This window comes from Embiotoca jacksoni, unplaced genomic scaffold (genome assembly GCF_022577435.1).
Source record: "Embiotoca jacksoni isolate LCO1_2020_lvr unplaced genomic scaffold, fEmbJac1.0.p SCAF_26, whole genome shotgun sequence".
In the NCBI taxonomy this organism is placed as follows: Eukaryota; Metazoa; Chordata; class Actinopteri; family Embiotocidae; genus Embiotoca; species Embiotoca jacksoni.
The window spans coordinates 5,438,914-5,458,061 of record NW_027185377.1 but is presented as its reverse complement, the minus strand read 5'-3'; the positions used below and the strand labels follow the sequence as shown (position 1 = coordinate 5,458,061).

Sequence of the window (19,148 nt, the reverse complement as noted above, 5' to 3'; positions counted from 1 at the left end):
AGATCCTGCAAAAGAAGCGAAAGATCAGCGGAGCCCAAACCCCAGTTTCTCTCTCTCTCCTCCTACCTTTCATATGTTTACCTCGGCTCGTCGAGATGATGCTGATGTTTACGTTGCCGATGTTGGAACCAATGAAGGAAGGAGCGACCACATTGCCGCCGCTCTGAGCCGTGTTTGTGGGATAGAAATGATGAACCGAAGCCTGGGTGGAGTGACCTGACTCGGAGAGAAAGCCACAAAAGTCAGCGTCAGCAGTTTTTTTTTAAATAAAAATAGAACATGTAGTGAATGATCATTGGAGAAAACCGGTTGCTAAAGGAAGATTAAAACAAATCTGGTGCTTTTAAGGTTATCAGTTTGTTTGCCGTTTCAGAGCTGAACTCGGCAGCCTTTCATTTCCTAATGACCTTTGGCCCAAAGAAGATTAATGTCCTCTGTTCTTAATTGGACGTCCTTACCTCCAGAGACCTCATTTGTTTGTTCAGCTCCAGTATTTTGCTCCATTTTTTTCCTGCAGCTCATTCATCCTCACATAGTTCCTGTCAATGGACCCTCCTCACCATTGGTCTTCATCTTCTTGTACACTTAAAATAATTTACTTCCGGACAATAAAATAGACGGTCACGCGACCTGCATAAAAGAACAAACAGCCATCTTCCAAATACAGGACTACCAATAAAATCGAATGGATGAAAAGAGAAAGGACATGCTTACTTATCGCTGCACCAACGGTGATTGACATCGGATTCACACACTAATAGTGCCTGCTCATAAGCTCATTGAAAGTCACGTGTTTCCTTCCTGATGGCAAAGAAAACAGGAAGTGGTGTTTCTTGTCTGCAAAGTCTGACATTGTTTCAAGGCTCCTTAAGTCAACTAACAGTTTCATTTACGAGAAAATTAACTTCGGTTTAACAAAAAAAACAAAAAAAAAAACAACAAACAGCTGTAAGATGTCTGATTTTATTATCCTTATTGGAAATATCAATTTCCATTTATTCGATCTTGTAAAACAGGATGATTTAGTATCAAACAAAAAAAAAACTGTTTTGCAGTATTTATTACAAATATTTCAAGCAAAATATCAGTATTTAGTACAAAGTATATCACAACAAACACAAAGACAATAGCTTGAGAATTTGAAGTCATGTAACGTCTACAAATCCAGAAATGTTTCAAACACCAAAACTTGACAGAAATTTGAAGATTAGTTGGCCTCGTAAAAATTGTGTGAGCTGTGTGAAGTTTAGACACAGAGCTGCTGCTGAATTTAACTAAGATTTACAAATGAGCAAATTAGCACGCCAGTTCAGATAATCTTTCAACAATTTTTCCACTTGCTCAGGTGAATTCATTCCTAACTTTCAGCAAGTCAGCTGGTGTGGAGATAAACCATTACACATATTAGACATTAAACACCAGTCTAGTGTACAACTGTTCATGAGGTCGGAGTTTTATTCAAACTTCCTGTCCTGCACGCTGCAGCGCTGCTTGTTCAACACATGGTGGAAGCAAAGTACAAGTTATGCTCAGCCAGTTTTCCTGCAGGAACAAAAACTATGTTCTCTGATATTAAACTGACTTTAAGTCAGTTTAATATAATTTTATTTTCCTACCAAATTATAACATTGGTCATCGCAGGACACTTCACATAGTAAGGTCCAAGACCAAACGGTGTGATGAAGAGAAACCGAACAAGTGTCTTCACTTTCCAGTGTCTTCCGTCCCAGCTGACAGTGAATAGATAGATAGATAGATAGATAGATAGATAGATAGATAGATAGATAGATAGATAGATAGATAGACAGATAGATAGATAGATAGATAGATAGACAGATAGATAGATAGATAGATAGATAGACAGATAGATAGATAGATAGACAGATAGATAGATAGATAGATAGATAGACAGACAGATAGACAGATAGATAGATAGATAGATAGACAGATAGATAGATAGATAGATAGATAGATAGACAGACAGATAGATAGATAGATAGATAGATAGATACTTTATTAATCCCCAAGGGGAAATTCTTTATGAATTGAATGAACTGAACCTGAAGACAAATCCAAACAAATGAAATATGGGCTTAAGAAAACAAGAAAAGTCAGACAAGACACTAAAAAGCTCTTCCTGTATACTGGAAAAAAAAAAAAAAAAACTATTTAGGCTATACAAAAGTTTATATTACTGTCAGTCGGGTTTGATTTTGCTAAATCAAAATAATTCTTCCTTAATATTTTTTTGCTGCTCACCTTTGGGATATTCACAAATACTTTGCTGTTAGAAGCTGTTCTTCGTCCTCCTCATTCCCTTCTGCAGGCGTTCTAATAATAACACCGACTTTCAGTTGTTTCACTTTCAGAAGTGCAGCTTCTGTTCAGCTCTGCGTTCAATGGACCTCTAGTGGAGAGAGCTGTGCACTGCATCCCATTCTACCCACACACATTTGCCCTGGTCTAATAATAACAGAGCTAAAAGTAGTGGAAAAAGTACAAGAACAAAAAGATGAAGTCGAACTTTTTGGGGAAATATGAGAAAGTGCACGAAGACACAGCACCGTGACTCATGTGGGTCCTGCTTTAATATCTGAGGCCCTCCTGAAGACTGTTCTCTCGTAAGACCTCCATTATTTCAAACAATAAGCTGCTTTAATTGTACATTTTAGTAAACTAATGCACAGCGAAACATGATTCAAGTCATTTCTCTTCTGTCCACAAGTCCACGACAACCTTGATGTAGTCATTCATTCATATTTGCCATTAAAAGACCTGTTTGACTGCGATTGATGGAGGACAAAATTCACTGTCCTTGTTCTGTACAAAAATATATTCTGAAGTTAATGCCAGCAGTCTGAGTTCAGACAAATTAGGTGGATATTTTCCAATATTACTGTGTTATTAGTGTGAAATTCCCTCTTGACAGTGTTGCTAACAGGAGGGATTGAGCACTGAAATGAATTATTAGCTAGTCTTCCATCACACACACTGGAGGGACTTTATTATGGGATGTTTCGATGGCCAGACTGAGCACCAAAAAGCGCTTCAGTGAACCGTAGAATTCAGCACCTAACGAATTGTTTTAAGCTTGAAAACTGTGCATCTCATTTTAAAATTTCCTTGGCAGCTTGGAGATGCCAGACAGCTCATGGGTCTAGTTTTCAGCCGTCCACGTGGAGTAATCAGAGGCATCTCTGCGCGTGCTGTGCTCGATGAGGTATGGATGTGGCTGAATTTCTGGCAGCGCCCCTGAAATGGAGGAGGCTACGAACTTTGAATAACTAAACTCTCCAAACATCCAGAACAGGTGCTGAGTACATGTGGCCTCTGATTTTTATTTTTATTTTATTGTTTTATTTATTTAATTTTTTTGTTTTTGTTTGTTTTTTTGCTGTAATGTCCAAAAACTTACCACGAGTTATTCATCCTGTCCGAGCTGACTGAGCACGCTGACATTTCATCAGCACCACCCTGCTTTCCGCCCAGGCTGCTCCACTCGCTGACGCCCGGGTGCTGCACAACGCAGCCACGACCGTCGACGACAGGCTTGCTGAGCAGTCGGGGGTCAGTAGCTTATTGCTCCGAGGCATCACGACAGTATCTGCTGAAGGAAGAGAAAGTCTTACTCATTCACTTCCCCCCCTAGTCAGATTATTTCTCCAAAGCGCAGGAGAACGGGAGTGTCATGACTCAGCTCTTGGCCCCGTCCGCCCTCTCGGTTGTGATGATGTAACAGATGGCATATTCACCCTCATTAGTCACAACAAAGGAAAAGTCAAACCTAAATGTATCGCCGCTACTGAAGCAACTGATCGCACAATTAGTCCATTCTGGATACAAACACAGCTTCGGTTGGCGATGGGAGTCTGTTATTAACAGGAATGGGATATTTTGGCTGTGCAGATCACATCACAGGGCTGTTGGCTCCAAAAATAACTTCAACTGGCTTCATGAAACTGTCCTGCAGCTATAGATTCAGCAAAGACTGCGAGGTGCACTTAACAGCAACAACCCAAAACGTGACATCTCCATTCGGTCGCTGCTGCATTTAAACCTGGTGCGGAAACCATGTGACCATAATTATCTAGTCATATAAGCTCCCCACCGTTTGCATTTCCTGTGAGCTTGGGACAGTGCAGAGTGCAGGAACATCAACATCCCAGTGCCGTTTAAGTGACACTGCATGTTTTGTTTTTCCCCTGCAGGGCGGCATGGGAACAGTAAGCGATGTCAGCATTAATAGCTGCCATCTTAATGTACCTTTTTTCCATTGCAGAATCAGGCCTGGTGGTCTGGCATCACGGGGAAGCGTTGTGCACGTTAACGAACGAAGACACGGTGCACAATGTTCTGTATGATGGTTGTTTAAGATGAAGATGGTAATAGGTCTGACTGTAACGATGATGATGATGATAATAATAATAATAACACGTGAAAAATCTCAGACTTTCTTTCTTTTCTTCACAGAAAGTGGATTTCAGCTGAAACCATCCTACTTTCTCTTTCCTCCTCTGCTCCTCTGTCTCTCATGAAGCGGGCAAGGCGTAGTGTGTGGTTGGTGTGAGATAACAAAGGCTGAGGAGTTCACCATTATATAACTTCTGTGGAGGCTGAGGAGGTGGAGGAAGAGGAGGAGAGGCAGCAGGGTTAGCACGTAGGAAAAGGAGGGCAGGAGAGGGCCAGTAGCCTACGTTGCGGTGCTCATTTGTCTTGCACATAACACACAAACGTGCACACGCAAACGTGCACACGCACACACGCTGGCCTCCTTTCCCTGCTCTCCATCACCGATTCGGCGGGCTGCACTTGCAGATACGGCCTCGTAATATTTGAACTTTTCAGTGTTTTTCAGCTTTGTGTTCCCACGCTGACAACCACGCGTAAAGATTTTCAAGTGAAATCACCATTTTGCTCTCTTTCCCTCCGACAGCGTCTATGTGCCGCTCACGGTCCCACGTCTGAGCTGGAGTGCTGAGCAGGCAGGCAGCCACGCACACGCACACACACACACACACACACGCACACACACACACACACACACACACACACCGACCGTGGGCCTCTATAACTGTACGCTCTACGGCTCCCTCCAGCCCCCACCCGCCTGTCCTCTGATGGCCTCCCACTCATGCCACATTAAACATTTAGCAAGGCACTCTGGATCTGCGTGACACCATCTTTTAGCGCCGCCGAGCTAACAGCCCTCACACACTGTGGAAAAATATAGGTGCGTGCTCGTCAGTGAGTGGAAACCCGATCCAGCTGTCACACTATTCCCCTCCTACCCATCCCCGTCTCTCTGTGCACATACAAGCACACCACACGCTCTGAAATGCAAAGGCTAAATCAGTGAGAAAGACCTCCTGTGTTGAGAGCAAGACCTGCATTAATCAATATTGATCCCCGGAGTGTGTGTCCGTATGTGCACGCACTTATGCGTTGTGTGTGTGTGTGTGTGTGTGTGTGTGTGTGTCACAGTTTGCCTCTGCTGCAGTGAGGTGTGACCCAGGGTTGGGTGTATCCCAACCAGTGCAGTAAAAATGCTGCTGGGATGATCACTGCAATATTTTTTTTTTTTTTAAAGACAGGAGCGGAGAGAGGGGGACTGAGTGCCAGAGGTTTTTTTATTTATTTATTTTTTATTTATTTTTTAAGCCAGTTATCTGCACCGTCGCGAGGCCGAGTACCTTTTTTTTTTTTTTAACAAGGATGTCATCTCGCCGTGAGCTTCAAGCCCTCCAAAAGATTTAAGTCTAAAACAACTCAGCGGCATCTACCCACATTTTTTTCAGTGACTTCATTTGGAACCGAAGGCCCCTGGTCTCATTGCTGCACGAGCCTATTCTCGCGAGAATTCCTCCCCTTTACTACACACACACACACACACGAACACACCATCATCATCATCATCATCACTCCTCCTCCTCCTCAGCCCCTCCCTTTCCGTCTCTGCTCGCCTCTCTCCTCTTCAGTCCTGCTCGCCTGTCAGAAAGGTACTCCAGTGTTGGAGGCTAGGCTACCCTCCTCCCGGACCTCGTACGAGAGCCAAGCCAAGCCAAGCCAAGCCAAGCCAAGCCAGCCAGCCAGCCGTCGTCGTACCCCCCCCTTCACCCCCTCCCCAAAACAAAAAAACAAAAAGAAAGGCTCGGGCTCCCGCCCTCTCACGGCTCCAACCATGGCAACCACCGCTACTTGCACCCGGTTCACCGACGAGTACCAGCTGTACGAGGAGCTCGGGAAGTAAGCGGCAGCCGTAAACGTTAACTGTGTGTCTCGTGTTTTGTCTTGTCGTTTCGTCCTCCACCTTCCTTCCTTTCCTCCACCTCCACCTCCACCCCCGCAACCTCGCCGCGCATTTATTTCTCGTTAGCCGAGCTAGCAGGCGACAAGATAGCCCCCCCCCCCCCAAAAAAAAAAAAAAAAAAGTATAGCGGAAAAGACTTGTCACGTTGAGCGCGTCGGCCGGTTCGTCGGTGTCCGTTAACGGGGAGCGTGGTCGGTTGTAGTTTTGCGTGCGAGTCGGGCTGAATTAACCGCCGCTATCGGCTAACTTAGCCGCGGTTACAACGGGCTCCCTGACGTTTCAGTTGGTCGCCAACGGGGCGACCACGCCGATGTTGATTTAAAAAAAAAAAACCTACCCCCCCCCCCCCCCACTCCCTCCTGAGTTTAGCCAGCGACGCGTTGCGTCTTTTTTAGTCGCCGGTGACGGGGGAAATAAACGGGCACGTAGGCGGGGTGCAGCAACAGCTGGGTACGAGCCCTTCCGCGTTTGCTTAGCCGGTATTTTCTGGTCCGCCGGACCCGTCGGCGGGGCCCCGGGGAGGCGGCGGAGCCGGAGCCCTGTGACATTTCACCGGCCCCCGCGCCGGGGTCTTGACAGCTCCGTTGCGGGCTCCGTAGGCTGGTGATCGCGAGCTAACTAGGCCGACCACTCTTTCTTTTTATTTTTTTCTTCTTCTTCTCCTCTCCCCCCCCCTCCACCTCTCCACCTCCTCTCTCTCCCCCCCCCCCCCCCCCCCTCCACACGAACAGCTGCAGATGATTTGTGTGACCGTGTTGAGTAACGCTACGTACCCCTGGATTACTTAATGAGGAAGTTATTCAGTCCAGGTTGCGCCTTGCTTTCATGTTTGCACACTGTTTTGTAATGCCCTGCACGCTCCGCACACCAGCTGGTCCCCCCCCCCCCCCCCACACACACACCGTCACGTTATCAATAAATGCATCGTCGCTGTGGGTCTTAAAAAAAACGGAGCTAATCCTCAAACGCTGGCAGTTATAAACAGGTAATTTGGCATTTACTGTGTGGGAGGCAGTGACGTGTTTTCTCGGTATTTTGATGACGGCAAGAAAACCGGACCGCTACCGCCTCTGTTACAGCAGCGGCGGCAGCATCTGTTGTTCTTGGCCGCTGAAGGCTTTTTTTTTTTTTTTTTTTCTCTCCCCTCCTCCTCCTCTCCCTCTCCTCCTCTTCTTCCTCCCTGTTGTACCCAAAAATCAGCGACAGCAGGACGACATCGGCCTCGTAAAGATACACTGGCCTTAATTTCCAGCTGCCGTTTCCACTCTGTCCCTAATAATTGACAGTAATCGATGACACTGATTGCACAAGCCAGTGCACTCGCTCACATGCGCACACCTACAGCGCACATCCCGCACAGCGGATCTGGCCTCCCTCTCCTCTCCCTCTCCAAGGCTGACCACGCACTTCGGCTTACATTTCTGCAGCCGTTTGTTAATGCCTTTTGCTCCGTCATAGGTTATTAACGTCAAGGCTCCGAGTTGTACTTGTGTCACCTGTCACCTCTCATTTAGTGGTAAATAATGCAAACTTGAGAGCAGAGCGGAGTGCAGCAGAAAGTATCAGCTCTCCATATATCACCCAGGGTAGTAAAAAAAAAGCAAGCAGCTTTCCTTTTTCAGGATGACTGTGGAACGGCTAGAAACTGCAGGCTGCTAAGCACTACAGGAATCATGTATAATTACTTCTGTAATGCTCCGAGTTGTACATTTACCACAGCCTTCATCTGGGTCAATATGAAACTCTTCGGGGTAGCAGTCGTCTTGTAGTGTACTTTGCACTTCCGTCTATGTTTTGCGCAGATTTATAACTGTGAATGATTTAAATGTTGATTATCGCTGTGTTGACATGTAGCCCAGTCTTTGTGCTGGCTGTGGCAAACTGGATTTCCTTTGGGGCCCAGGTTGCATTGTATTGTGACCATATCGGAGATTAGCAACATTCATTTCTAATCCAATACCGTGGCTGATATCAGCGTGAGTCATGTTTGACGAGCAGGTTGTACTGCTGCTGGTTCGCTTGATTGTTTCACCTTTTCCGGTTGTATACACTGATGCTGTCATAGTAATGACTGTATAAAACTCTTCTTTTTTTTTTCTAAAACACAAAAAAAACCCAACCTGGGACAGATTTGTTTTCATACACAAACAAAACCCCTGCCACATGTGTGGATGCAGTTTCAAATGTCACACTTTGTGTATGCGTGAGATGAAGCTAATTTTTGGTTCTTCATCTTCTTTCTTCTTAGGGGAGCTTTTTCAGTGGTGCGTAGGTGTGTAAAGAAGTCATCAGGACAGGAATATGCTGCAAAAATCATCAACACTAAGAAGCTGTCTGCAAGAGGTACGGTAACACCATTCACACTCAGACAGACACTGATATCTGCACGTTTGTTTTGTTTCTGATAAATATCGGAAAGTAGAGCAATTTTCTTTTTCCGCCTGGTATGCGCTGAAGTTTCTGTAAATTCCATTTGAGAAGTAGCGAATAGATCCAATAAGAAGTGCAAATGCCTGTTTGCGGCTAATCCAGTGAACTAAACACTTGACATGTCAAGGTACTTCATCCTATCAATAGATAAATCCTGTGAATTCCATATTCCCATTAAGCAGTTCAGCTCATTGATTTGCAGCTTTGTCTGCTATGGCCTACTAGAGATATTGAAGTTGTAACTTCACTAGTACTGTGTGGCAAAGTCTTGGCTGGTTCATGTCATCTCACTCTTATGTGTCATCATATTGCGAAGCCTCAATGGAAATTGTGCACATAACTCCAATAGCCGAGGAAATATCTTATTCAGTCATCGTGTCTGTTGGGAATTCTTATCAGCAATCGCTTTGATAGTTTAATTATGCTTTTTCTAAACACTATATTGAATGACTCTCAGTCGCTGCTCTGTGGTCTGATTAGACGACCGCTGTACAATCAACTGATCTAAAATTCAGAGGAGCTCTACGTGGAAAGGGCACGCACACACGCGCACACACACACACACACGTGACTGAAATGAAACGATAAAAAATGGCAGGACAGAAAGTTTTTTTCTCTCTCTCTCTCTCTGTTCACAAGTTAATTGCGGATTTGACGTGTTCATGTTGCTCCACGGTCCGCACCTGAATTTCATTTGTTGCTAGGGTTGCGCGTCTCCCTGCAGAGTTCCACTCCCACATGTGCACGGCTGATGTGGCATGCCATGTCGTAATGATGACGTGAGCTCATGTCACTGTGTCAGTACCTCCCCTGGCTTCAGACCGAGATACTTAATTGCTTTCTCCTTTTTGGATCTGGCAAATTGGACCGGCAGACTCCTTTCTGGCGTACGCACACACACGCACGCACACACACACACACACACACACACACGCACACGCACACACCTGGCTTCCTTTGTTCTCCTTTCCTGCACTCTCTCATTACATCTCTCCGTCTCTTTCTCAGCTAGCCTCTCTCACTCATTGCCTTTCTCTTCTCTTTCTGCAAAGGGGGATTGGTTTGTATTGAGGCTAATCCACTTATGCTAAATGTATCTCATCAACCACTAAGACCCCACGGATTCCATAGGTGCCTCCCTGTTTGCCCTCTTGTTGTCTGTGTCTGATGGTATGTGTGTGTGTGTGTGTGTGTGTGTGTGTGTGTGTGTGTGTGTGTGTGTGTGTGTGTGTGTGTGTGTGTGTGTGCGCGTGAAAGAGAGACGGAGAGGGCAGAGAGTAATACTAATAGAGCATGTCTGTTTTGTGTGAGTGTGTTGTAATGCTATTATTGTTCTATCCCTGCCATCAAGTGTCCACATAGGGCAACTTCTAGTATTAACGTCCCACCAAGGAAAAGTAAAGCCTCAGCAGAAAACTGTTGGCTCTTTGCAGAGGCAGGGAGTACAATGTAGGCCTGTGTATGTGTGCGTGTTTGCCAGGGGAGAAGAAAGCCGGCCAGGAGAGGAGGAGGAAGAGGAGGAGGAGGAGGAGGAGGTTGATTTTTAAACGGCAAAGTCTTGCAAGGAACTCGGTGACGCTCCATACCAGTAAAGCAAGGTGAAATGAGACAGAGAAGGAGGAGACATGATAGAGTGAGCGAAGGAGAGAATAAGATGAGGAGAATTGCAGTAGGCTGCCGTGCCGACGCAACATGCACCTACACGCAAAACATAACACATCGTCCACACCAGGCGGCCAGTGCGTGAGCAGGCAGCTTGCCCGGTAGGATTTGGGTGGTTTTTTTTTAGCCCGATGGGGCGAGTGTGACCTCACGCGTGGCCTGGTGGGTAAGTCTCTCAAAGCTCTGGTAAACACTGCAGTAATCTGAGGAGGGGGAGGGAGGAGACGGGGGGGAGGGGGGGGGGAAGGGGAGACGGGGAGAGAAAGGAAGGAAACCAAAGAAGGAAGGAAGGAAGGAGGGAGGGAAGTGAGGCAAGACGTGATGTCAGGGATGGATGTAGGCAGTTGGCTGCGGGATAGGCAGCTCAGGATGAATGCAAGTGGGCAGCAGCACTCGGCTCACTCATTACCCTAAAGACAGACGCCTGATTATCATCCAAGAGAGAAGAGGGTTCTTAAACTGTGGTAACGTCAATTAAACAACCAGGTAGGGTCTTATTCGGTTGGCAAAGATGAGAATAAGTTTAGTGAAGTAAACTAAATGCATCACTCAAACAATGTCACTAACAGCAATGTAATGAACCAACCGAGTTCAAATCTAAATCGGTAATGTGTCTATTACAAACTGTTTGTCATATACATAGCAGTCATATATCATATGGCAGTGCGCAAAGTGCTGCGTTGGTGTAATGCGAGATGGCAGAATGAATGCTCCGTTTTATTTTGTTGATGATTGAAATGAGTCTTGAAAGTGGATGGCTGCTGCATTGTTTGCTGCAAGTGTGTGCATGTCAGTCGGAGTGAGACAGACTATCCAATTTAATGACTACCTTAATACTGAGCGCTGCCAAGACCTTTAGATCGCTTCCCACGTGTCCGACTTGTTCAGCAGGATGACCAGTCATAGCGGGAACGTCATCTTTCTATGTGGCGAGCCAGCTGACTACCTACAGCAGCTATAGCCATGAAAAACAGTGGCAGAATAATGGCTACCAAAATGCGGGGACGTCGAATCAGCTGGATAAGTTGTTGTAAGTTGACTTAAAGAAGTAACGACTCCTCAATCGACATATCATCGGAATCATCTCAAAATAAAAGATGAGCGTCTCCTGGGAGCTGTTACAGCGGCTCCTCCGTTGACTGAAGAGTGAAGGGTGAAATTCCCTGAAAATATTAAGGATGCTGGATTTATATGTTAGACTTTTATGAATGAAATGCTCGTGCAGCTAGAGGCAAAAAAAAAAAAAAATGCTGTTCGTGATCGACATTTGCCCGGCAGCTAATTTACGTTTGAGAGGGTTGACTAGTAGCCAACAACAAGCTAACCGGGCATGAGATGCTAAAAGCACCGACCAGTGACATCCCGTGTTTGACCGATCTCCTTCCATCGACGGGCTTTTCTGTCTCCGTTGTTATAGTTACTGGCATAAAGCTCCGGGTAGGCGGACACAGCCAGAACAAACTTCTCCATTTTCTTGGTTACTGGGGTGATGAGGGGGACGAGTCTTGCCCTGCTTATTATTTAATTGGTGGCCAGAAAAGGAGCAACGTCACCAGGGTTTCAACAAGAATCACTCCGAACAGACATGGAAACAATGTCGGGAGCGCTCTGAAACCTCCCCCCCCCCCCCCGGCAGATTTGACCGCTTTTTCTCTCGGCATTCTGTCACGTTTGCTCCTCTTCGCTGAAAACAATCGACTAAAGAAGGTCACGCTCTGAAAAAAAAAAAAAAAAGTAGACTATTTGGACACAAAGCTCTGAAATGGCATGTGACATTTTAAATAGCCGCACGTTATGTGGTCAAACATCTTGTGCTTTGAGTAAAAAAAAAAAGTAAAATTGAGGAATTGGAACGCATCGTTGGATATTTGCACCGAAACAATATCCTATTTTACACCACGAGTAAGGAAGTGAAAGATATTTAATGCTATGAAGAGCCGTATCCAGTAAAAATCCTCTGGAAATGCTGCTACATTATCAGTGTTGACATGCTGTGTTTGATTCTGTCAGTGTTTCCCAGTTCCAACAGTTTGGATGAAAACTTGCCCGAAACAGATTGAACTGAATCCTCAAGCTTTCAGTCAGATTGTCAGCTTTGTGTGGCAGCGAGAGGGGTGTTTGTGTGTCTCTGTGTGTGTTATGTGTGTTATGTGTATGTGTCTGGTCCACTCCATCCTCCTCAGCTGATGTAAGATGGCTGTAGGCCCGCCCCATGGCAAAGCAGATGGCCAATTAGAGAGCAGCAGGAAGTGGCAGTAATTACCCTCCAGCCCTCTCTTTCCTGTCTTCCTCTACCACACACTCTCGCACCAACAAATAAGGAGATTGAATGAATTAGTGAGTGCTGCAGTGACACTGCACCATGGTAGACGGCTATACACAAACACACGCACGTACCCACACACACACACACACACACACACACACACACACACAGGGGAGCTGTGATCCTCTTCGAGCAAATGGACGTTTCATGTAATCCTCCCTCCTTCTCTGTCTGCCTCTCCGTCCTGCGTCACTGGTGTAATTAGAAGGAGGTTCAGGTCTCTCCCTTATTCACTGGCTTTCTCTCCGATGAGGGAAATCTACACCTGCAGGGAGACGACAGGGAGGTTAGTGGAAGGTAGACGTGCCGCCGAGCGTAGCGCCGTGTTGCAGGATGGAAGACGCAGCTTCAAAACACCTGACTGCAGCTTCCGAGCGCCTCCGAATCGGCAACAAGTTGTAGGGAATCAGGAGACGAGAGACTCGGCAGACTTGACAGCCAGAGATGATGTAGAAGCACACGGAGAGGGATGCGGAAAGTGATGCCGCTGTTCTCCCGATAGTGTGCCGTCAGGTTACGCCCGTGCACGCTGTGTCACACCTGTAGAGGAACAGTTCGGTAAGGTGATTGCTCAGCAACGGCGTGCGAATTTGATCTGCGGTTGTTGCTGCGCTGGGGAAATGAATGCAAATCTGAGTGAGCCTGCTTCTGTGTGGTGTAATCGCCATGGAGCTGTGGGGTTGAGCTGGCTTCGCCACCGTGATAACACGCATACACAGCCGCACACTGACTCATATTGGATCTTCTTTACAGTTACCCCGAGCGACCTCTGACCTCAGCTGCATGACTAAGGGATGGTTGTGGCTAATGCATCCCACGGTGATTAGATTGGGTCGTTTTCAAAGTGGCGTGCGGTTTACAGACTGACATCTCGTACAAACACGCACATGTTCACATACGCCGCTACAGGATTTTGGAAAATCCTCAAACGCGGATGTTGGTTTGGACACGACGAGGGTGTGTTTCACGCTCGCATCCCCTCCCGGCTTAAAGTGCAAACACCGCAGTGTTCATTAACTGGTTTTCACACCTGACGCTTTGCACACACACAAACACGTACGCTCACGGTTGTGCAAACTCCTGCTCCTGTTGCTGCGAACAAACGGATTATTTAGCATGTTTGAACTAAAGTCTTAAAGCTGGCGGCGTTGCGTTCTGGCTGCGACGCGGCGACCAAACCTGATCACGACCATTCGGCACAATACTCGCAGTGCCGCAAGTTTCAGGTGCCGACACCCAATCACATCACTGCATCGAGGTTCATCACCCGATCATTCAAGTAGAAGAAATTCGTTCTCCTGCGGGCAGGCATGGTATGAAATATAGATCCATGTTTTTAAACGCAGCCAACTGTTTTAACTTTGTGTGTCGGCTACTGCGCAACAGAGTAGAAAACAACAACAGCAACAATAAATGCAAAGTAAAAAGACAAATAAAGAAAGCATTTAATTACGAAGCCTTCTTACCCCTGCTAGAAACACAAAAAACTTTGGAGAAGTGGATTATTGGTCATCACAGGCGGCACTTCTTTTCTGACTGAAAGACATTTGTGGTTATTCTGTTGACAAATACGACCAATATGATGTTTTCTAAATTGGTGAGTACGAGGTTCCCAGTGGTCGAGTGCCTGAGACCGGGGCTGTGGTGCTATTTGTTGAAGTACCAGAACGCTGTTTCTGAGGTTGTGTAACCACCGTTACACAACCTTGCCGTCTCCTGGCAAGTTTACATGGAATGGTCAATAATGTATATTTAATTGATTTGATAAAGTCAACAATACAGCCATATTGACATTTAAGGTGTATTGATTGATTCACAATGTCAACTCAAAGCTTTTTTGATCTGCTACCGTTTGCCCTGAAAAGTTTCCTTCTTGAATTTCTTAACAAGGTTTTTAAATTGTGAAACATTTGCAGGAACCTGTTGCGACAGAAATTAGACAGTCACACTTTGAGTAATACAGTACAACCATTGAAAATAGCCGGATTATATTGTATACGATGACCGTTCTGGTTTTTATTGACTCCCTTGCATGACGTACATTTTAGAGATGATTGGAGCTTTAAGCACTTAATAAATTAACATTTTCAGCCATATAAACACAATATCCTCATTCCATGCATGTCACAACGCTCTCGCTCCCTCTTCTACCTTTCCAGTCTGTGGCTCGACTATCGCCCATCAAATAAAGTAAACATGTCTAACAGGTGACTAAGAATTAATTAGTGATCAACCTTTTATTGACACATGCGCCACAGGAACATAGAATTATGTGTTTTGTTATTTTATCCAACCCTTTCAGCAACGATAGACAGCTGTACAGTTGTTCTGTACAAGCACCATAAATGCTGACTTCACCGAAATGAATTTGCTAACTGACCACTGTACTATCATGTGATCTGTTAATGTGCTGCTTAAATCATTTAGACACTTTTCCGCTCTGTGATTGAACTCGTCTAAACTGTCATTTTTGTCCCCTCAGACCATCAGAAGCTTGAGAGAGAGGCTCGTATCTGCCGTCTCCTGAAGCACCCCAACATTGGTGAGTTTCTGCGCACGTGACCAAATGTGTGATGTGTAGTTCTGCGTAGTTCTGTGTAGTTGCTTTGCTTTAGCCAAACGCAATCCTAATATTTGGTGTTTGCACCAGAGAATTTCCCAAATATTGCCCATCAGAATCGATACGTAGAGCATGACCGTTCATCTTTGACCTTGGAAATCCTTCGGTGCGTTACATAAACACATGTGCTCTGGTAATGTGCTCCCATTAATGCACATGTAAGCATAAAACAAAAAACAAAACAAAAATCAGCATTCAAATTCAGAATAATTCAATGACCCAGTTGATACAGAAATTACAGGGAAATTAGACATGTGGTCAGAAGCGTTAATTATAAAGTCATGTAAATAGAAATATAAACCATGTCTTTCCTGTACCACAGTAACCTGGTTTAATATCATCCAGCGTACACGCTGACCCAAAAAAAAGGCCCAATGTTGGCCATAAAGTCGACTCTCTTTGCACCTGTCGGCTATCTATAGAAATAAGGGCTTGATTGACAGGCTTTGTTTGGTTCCACTGAAGTAAACCTGTTATCGTTGCAACAGTTATCATATTAAACCCGAGTTTAGCCTGAAGATAGCGGGTTTCATGTGAACATTATAATCAGAATATGATCAAAAATAGAATTCATGATGAGTATACGAGTCACACGTAAACCTACTAAAATTATTTTTGTAGTTTAGAGAAGGCAAAGAAATACTGTGGAATCTGCTCGTGATGACTGACGTCAGCAGGTTTTAGCCTTTATTGTATTTTAATATCGCTGTTTACAATTAATATCAAGATGCTTATGTTGAATTTTCTTTTTACTTTATAGTACGCTGTATTTAAGAAAGTCTCCACTTTATCGTGCCTTCAAAAAAAAACACACAAAAAAAACCCCATTAGTCTTCCTGGCAGGTGTGCTACTCTCAGCCAACAGTCCCACAATGCAATGGGTCAAATTTTATAGATGTGAAATTTACCTTCAAGTAACTCTGCATCTGGCAGTGATGACACAAAATGATGGTTGTTATAAAGAGAATAGTGAGGGTGTGTTGTGACAAGAGAAGCTAACAGATCAGCCAGAGTAACAGGGCACTGAAGGTTAACTTGAAGCACACTCTTGCTGAGTCATCGTCTATGTCAGATGAGTTTGTGAAAAATGTCCTCTGGATTTTTTTTTTTTTTTTTTTTTAAACCTTTCTGATAAAAAATTCATGTCACAATGATGACAAAATTAAATGCATAATGCAACTCTAATAAAGATGCCCAGAGCAGACGGGTGTTAAAAGGGCACAAAGGGGGAAAAATTACAAATCAATGACACCTTTCCTACTGCACTCCTTATTTCTCTTTTTCCTCGTGTCCTAGTTTTCTGTCAGCCCCCCCCCCCCCCGGCACTCATTTGCCCCTCGCCTAGTTTTCCTGTCCCCCAACCTCCCTCCTCCCTCCGTGTAGATTTTTCTCTCGCTCTTGTCCTTTCGCCTCTTTTTTTGACATGTTTTGGCATTGTCTACGTTCAAACTTTAGACAAAAGAGGGCGCAAAAAAAAAATAAGAGACAGATGGAGAGAGGAAAGCGGGAGGAGTAAGAGACAGATGGAGGGAGAGCGAGAAGACGGGAGGAGGAGGAAAGAGCAGTCGCTCTTGTTTCTTGCTGCAGGGGCATCCTACTTCATCTTATTATACAACTGATATTCACTTTACATAACGATAACGGTTTCCCTCCTGACGCTAAACCTAAGCTGTATATCAAGCCCCATCCTCTAATGCCTGGATCCTGCTGCCTCGATCCTGCTTTGTCATTCTGCTGCTGTTTAGTTAAGTTGACAGTAGGGCTCGGGTGGTTACCGCATAACCGCAGTATCGTGGCAGCCAGAGCTCATTACTCTATTCGCCACTTCTACTTCTGTTCTTGACCAAGTTTGTCTCCATCAGGCAACAGTTAGGATTTTTGTCACAAAAAAATATATGTATATATTTCCCAGACCTCCTATTTTTTTTAAAATTATTATTATTATTATTATTTGCAAAGGTCTTGTGTTGTTTATTAAAAAAAAAAAAAAGGGGGACATGTTCCTGTAACGGAGCCATAAAAGTGACAGGAGAAAAAAACAACTGCCACAAAACACAACAATACAAGTTGCTCTAAGTGGATGTCCAAATTAATCTGCATATTCTTGGATCGACATGAAGTTAACTTCTGCAGAACTGTCGCCACAGCTTCTGTGTCTACTTAATAACATGTCAACAGGGCAGATGCATCAGTAACTACTATTTGTTTTTGGCAAAAATAATAGCGAAGCGTCCTAGTTGCCTGGTGGTTGAGGCACATATCACACACATGCCCCGAAAGGAGCGTTTGCTGCTGGCCTGTTGTATTGTGCTTAATTCTTTCCCTGTCAGTGGGTTGAATTTTGTGGCTGATAGGTTGAAATATTAGAAGGAAGACTGTTAAAGGAGAAAGAGCCTTAATAAGTTGGTTGTGATGGAAGATGTGCCTGCGACAGGCTCTTAAAACAGCTCGGAGAAATGATGACCTCGAACGTGCCACTTTGGTTTAAAACATGCCGTGTCATCACAAACTACCATTGCAGTTCCTCTTAGCAGGCACATCTCGTGCATATGAGGAGTGTTCATTAACATACATGTTAAACCATCCTTGATTTGTCCCCCAAACAAAACGCATTCCAGACATCATCACTCAGTTTCAATAGTGGTAGGGAGTGTGGGGTTGAATTAAATGCTGGTTAATTGCCTTACCGCTGGATGCTCTCAGATCTCTGGTAATAAAAATTAAAAAAAAATCAATACATTACAATCTTGGTTGACATTTATTTCTCCAGCTCTGCCTTAGTCTCGTCTTCACATATTTTTATTTTTTTTAATTTTTATTTTCCGCCTCATTTTATGGGCAAATTTAACAGTCAAATTTCGTCCCCTTTTTATTTATTTTACCTTACTGCTGTCTTTATGTCTCACTTCCCGTCCTCTCACTTGCAGTGAGGCTGCATGACAGCATTTCAGAGGAAGGCTTTCATTACCTAGTCTTTGACCTGTGAGTATATTCTGCGCACGCACACACACACACACACACACACACACACACACACACACACACACACACACACACACACACACACACACACACACACACACACAGTGACATTTTATCTATGTGTGTGACTGCGGTTTGTTTGTGTATGCTAACAACTTCTCTCTGCTGCCTCCCTGGTTCTCTCTCTCTCTCTCTCTCTCTCTGCCTCTTTCTTCACTTCCTTCCTTCCTTCCTTCCTTCCTTCCTTCCTTCCCTCACCCCCCTCCCAGGGTGACAGGAGGAGAGCTTTTTGAAGACATCGTAGCCAGGGAGTACTACAGCGAGGCCGATGCCAGGTGAGCGCCCCGTATGAAGCTGCTCTGTACATGTACATGGGCGCGCACACAACGCTGCAAACATACAGCGTAATCCTGTTGAATATATGAATACACTCTCTCATTTCATACGAGGGAAAACACAGGCACACGGTGGCGCATGTAATTGGTTTACTTGTATACTTGTCAGGAAATGTCTTCCTTGTATATTTAAGGAGCGCGGAAACAAATAGTCAATCAACAGTGAATGTTATCAACAACGGTTATTGGTTTTTGTTGAGTTTATGTCCTTTTATAAGGCAGAAATGCAAACATGAGAACATTTTATTACTTGGTGTGAAATTACTTTGGTTAGTTTGACGTCACTGTGGCTTCTGTGAAATCGTATCGGCCGTTTTACAAAATTTTCTGACATTTTGCGACATATCTAAGCCGCCTCTTCTTCTTTTCTCCTGTGGTTGTGCAGCTTGTGAGTTCTGTCTCCAATTGTATTAGGGGTCTTCGTCA

At 44.7% G+C, this 19,148-nt stretch overlaps 1 protein-coding gene and 1 long non-coding RNA gene across 7 annotated transcripts in view; one reads left to right on the top strand and one right to left on the bottom strand.

The window, feature by feature from the left end:
- Positions 1 to 132: 132 nt before the first annotated feature.
- On the bottom strand, positions 133 to 801 carry LOC138204797 (uncharacterized). The gene is made up of 3 exons (XR_011178821.1): positions 715 to 801; positions 459 to 630; positions 133 to 216 (listed from the first exon to the last, which is right to left on the bottom strand). It is a non-coding gene; the product is annotated as an uncharacterized lncRNA (long non-coding RNA).
- A 5,155-nt stretch (positions 802 to 5,956) lies between these two features.
- Positions 5,957 to 19,148, top strand: part of LOC138204793 (calcium/calmodulin-dependent protein kinase type II subunit gamma-like) — a 32,269-nt gene continuing 19,077 nt past the window's right edge. For 3 of the 6 annotated variants that reach the window (XM_069160296.1, XM_069160295.1, XM_069160294.1), the window contains exons 1-5: positions 5,959 to 6,243; positions 8,556 to 8,650; positions 15,208 to 15,267; positions 18,273 to 18,327; positions 18,597 to 18,662. In XM_069160296.1, coding sequence (XP_069016397.1) covers positions 6,179 to 6,243; positions 8,556 to 8,650; positions 15,208 to 15,267; positions 18,273 to 18,327; positions 18,597 to 18,662 — 341 coding nt within the window. In that variant the 5' untranslated portion in view covers positions 5,959 to 6,178. Of the gene's footprint in view, positions 6,244 to 8,555; positions 8,651 to 15,207; positions 15,268 to 18,272; positions 18,328 to 18,596; positions 18,663 to 19,148 lie in introns of all 6 variants that reach the window. The other 3 variants (XM_069160297.1, XM_069160292.1, XM_069160293.1) reach the window with 2 other exon arrangements.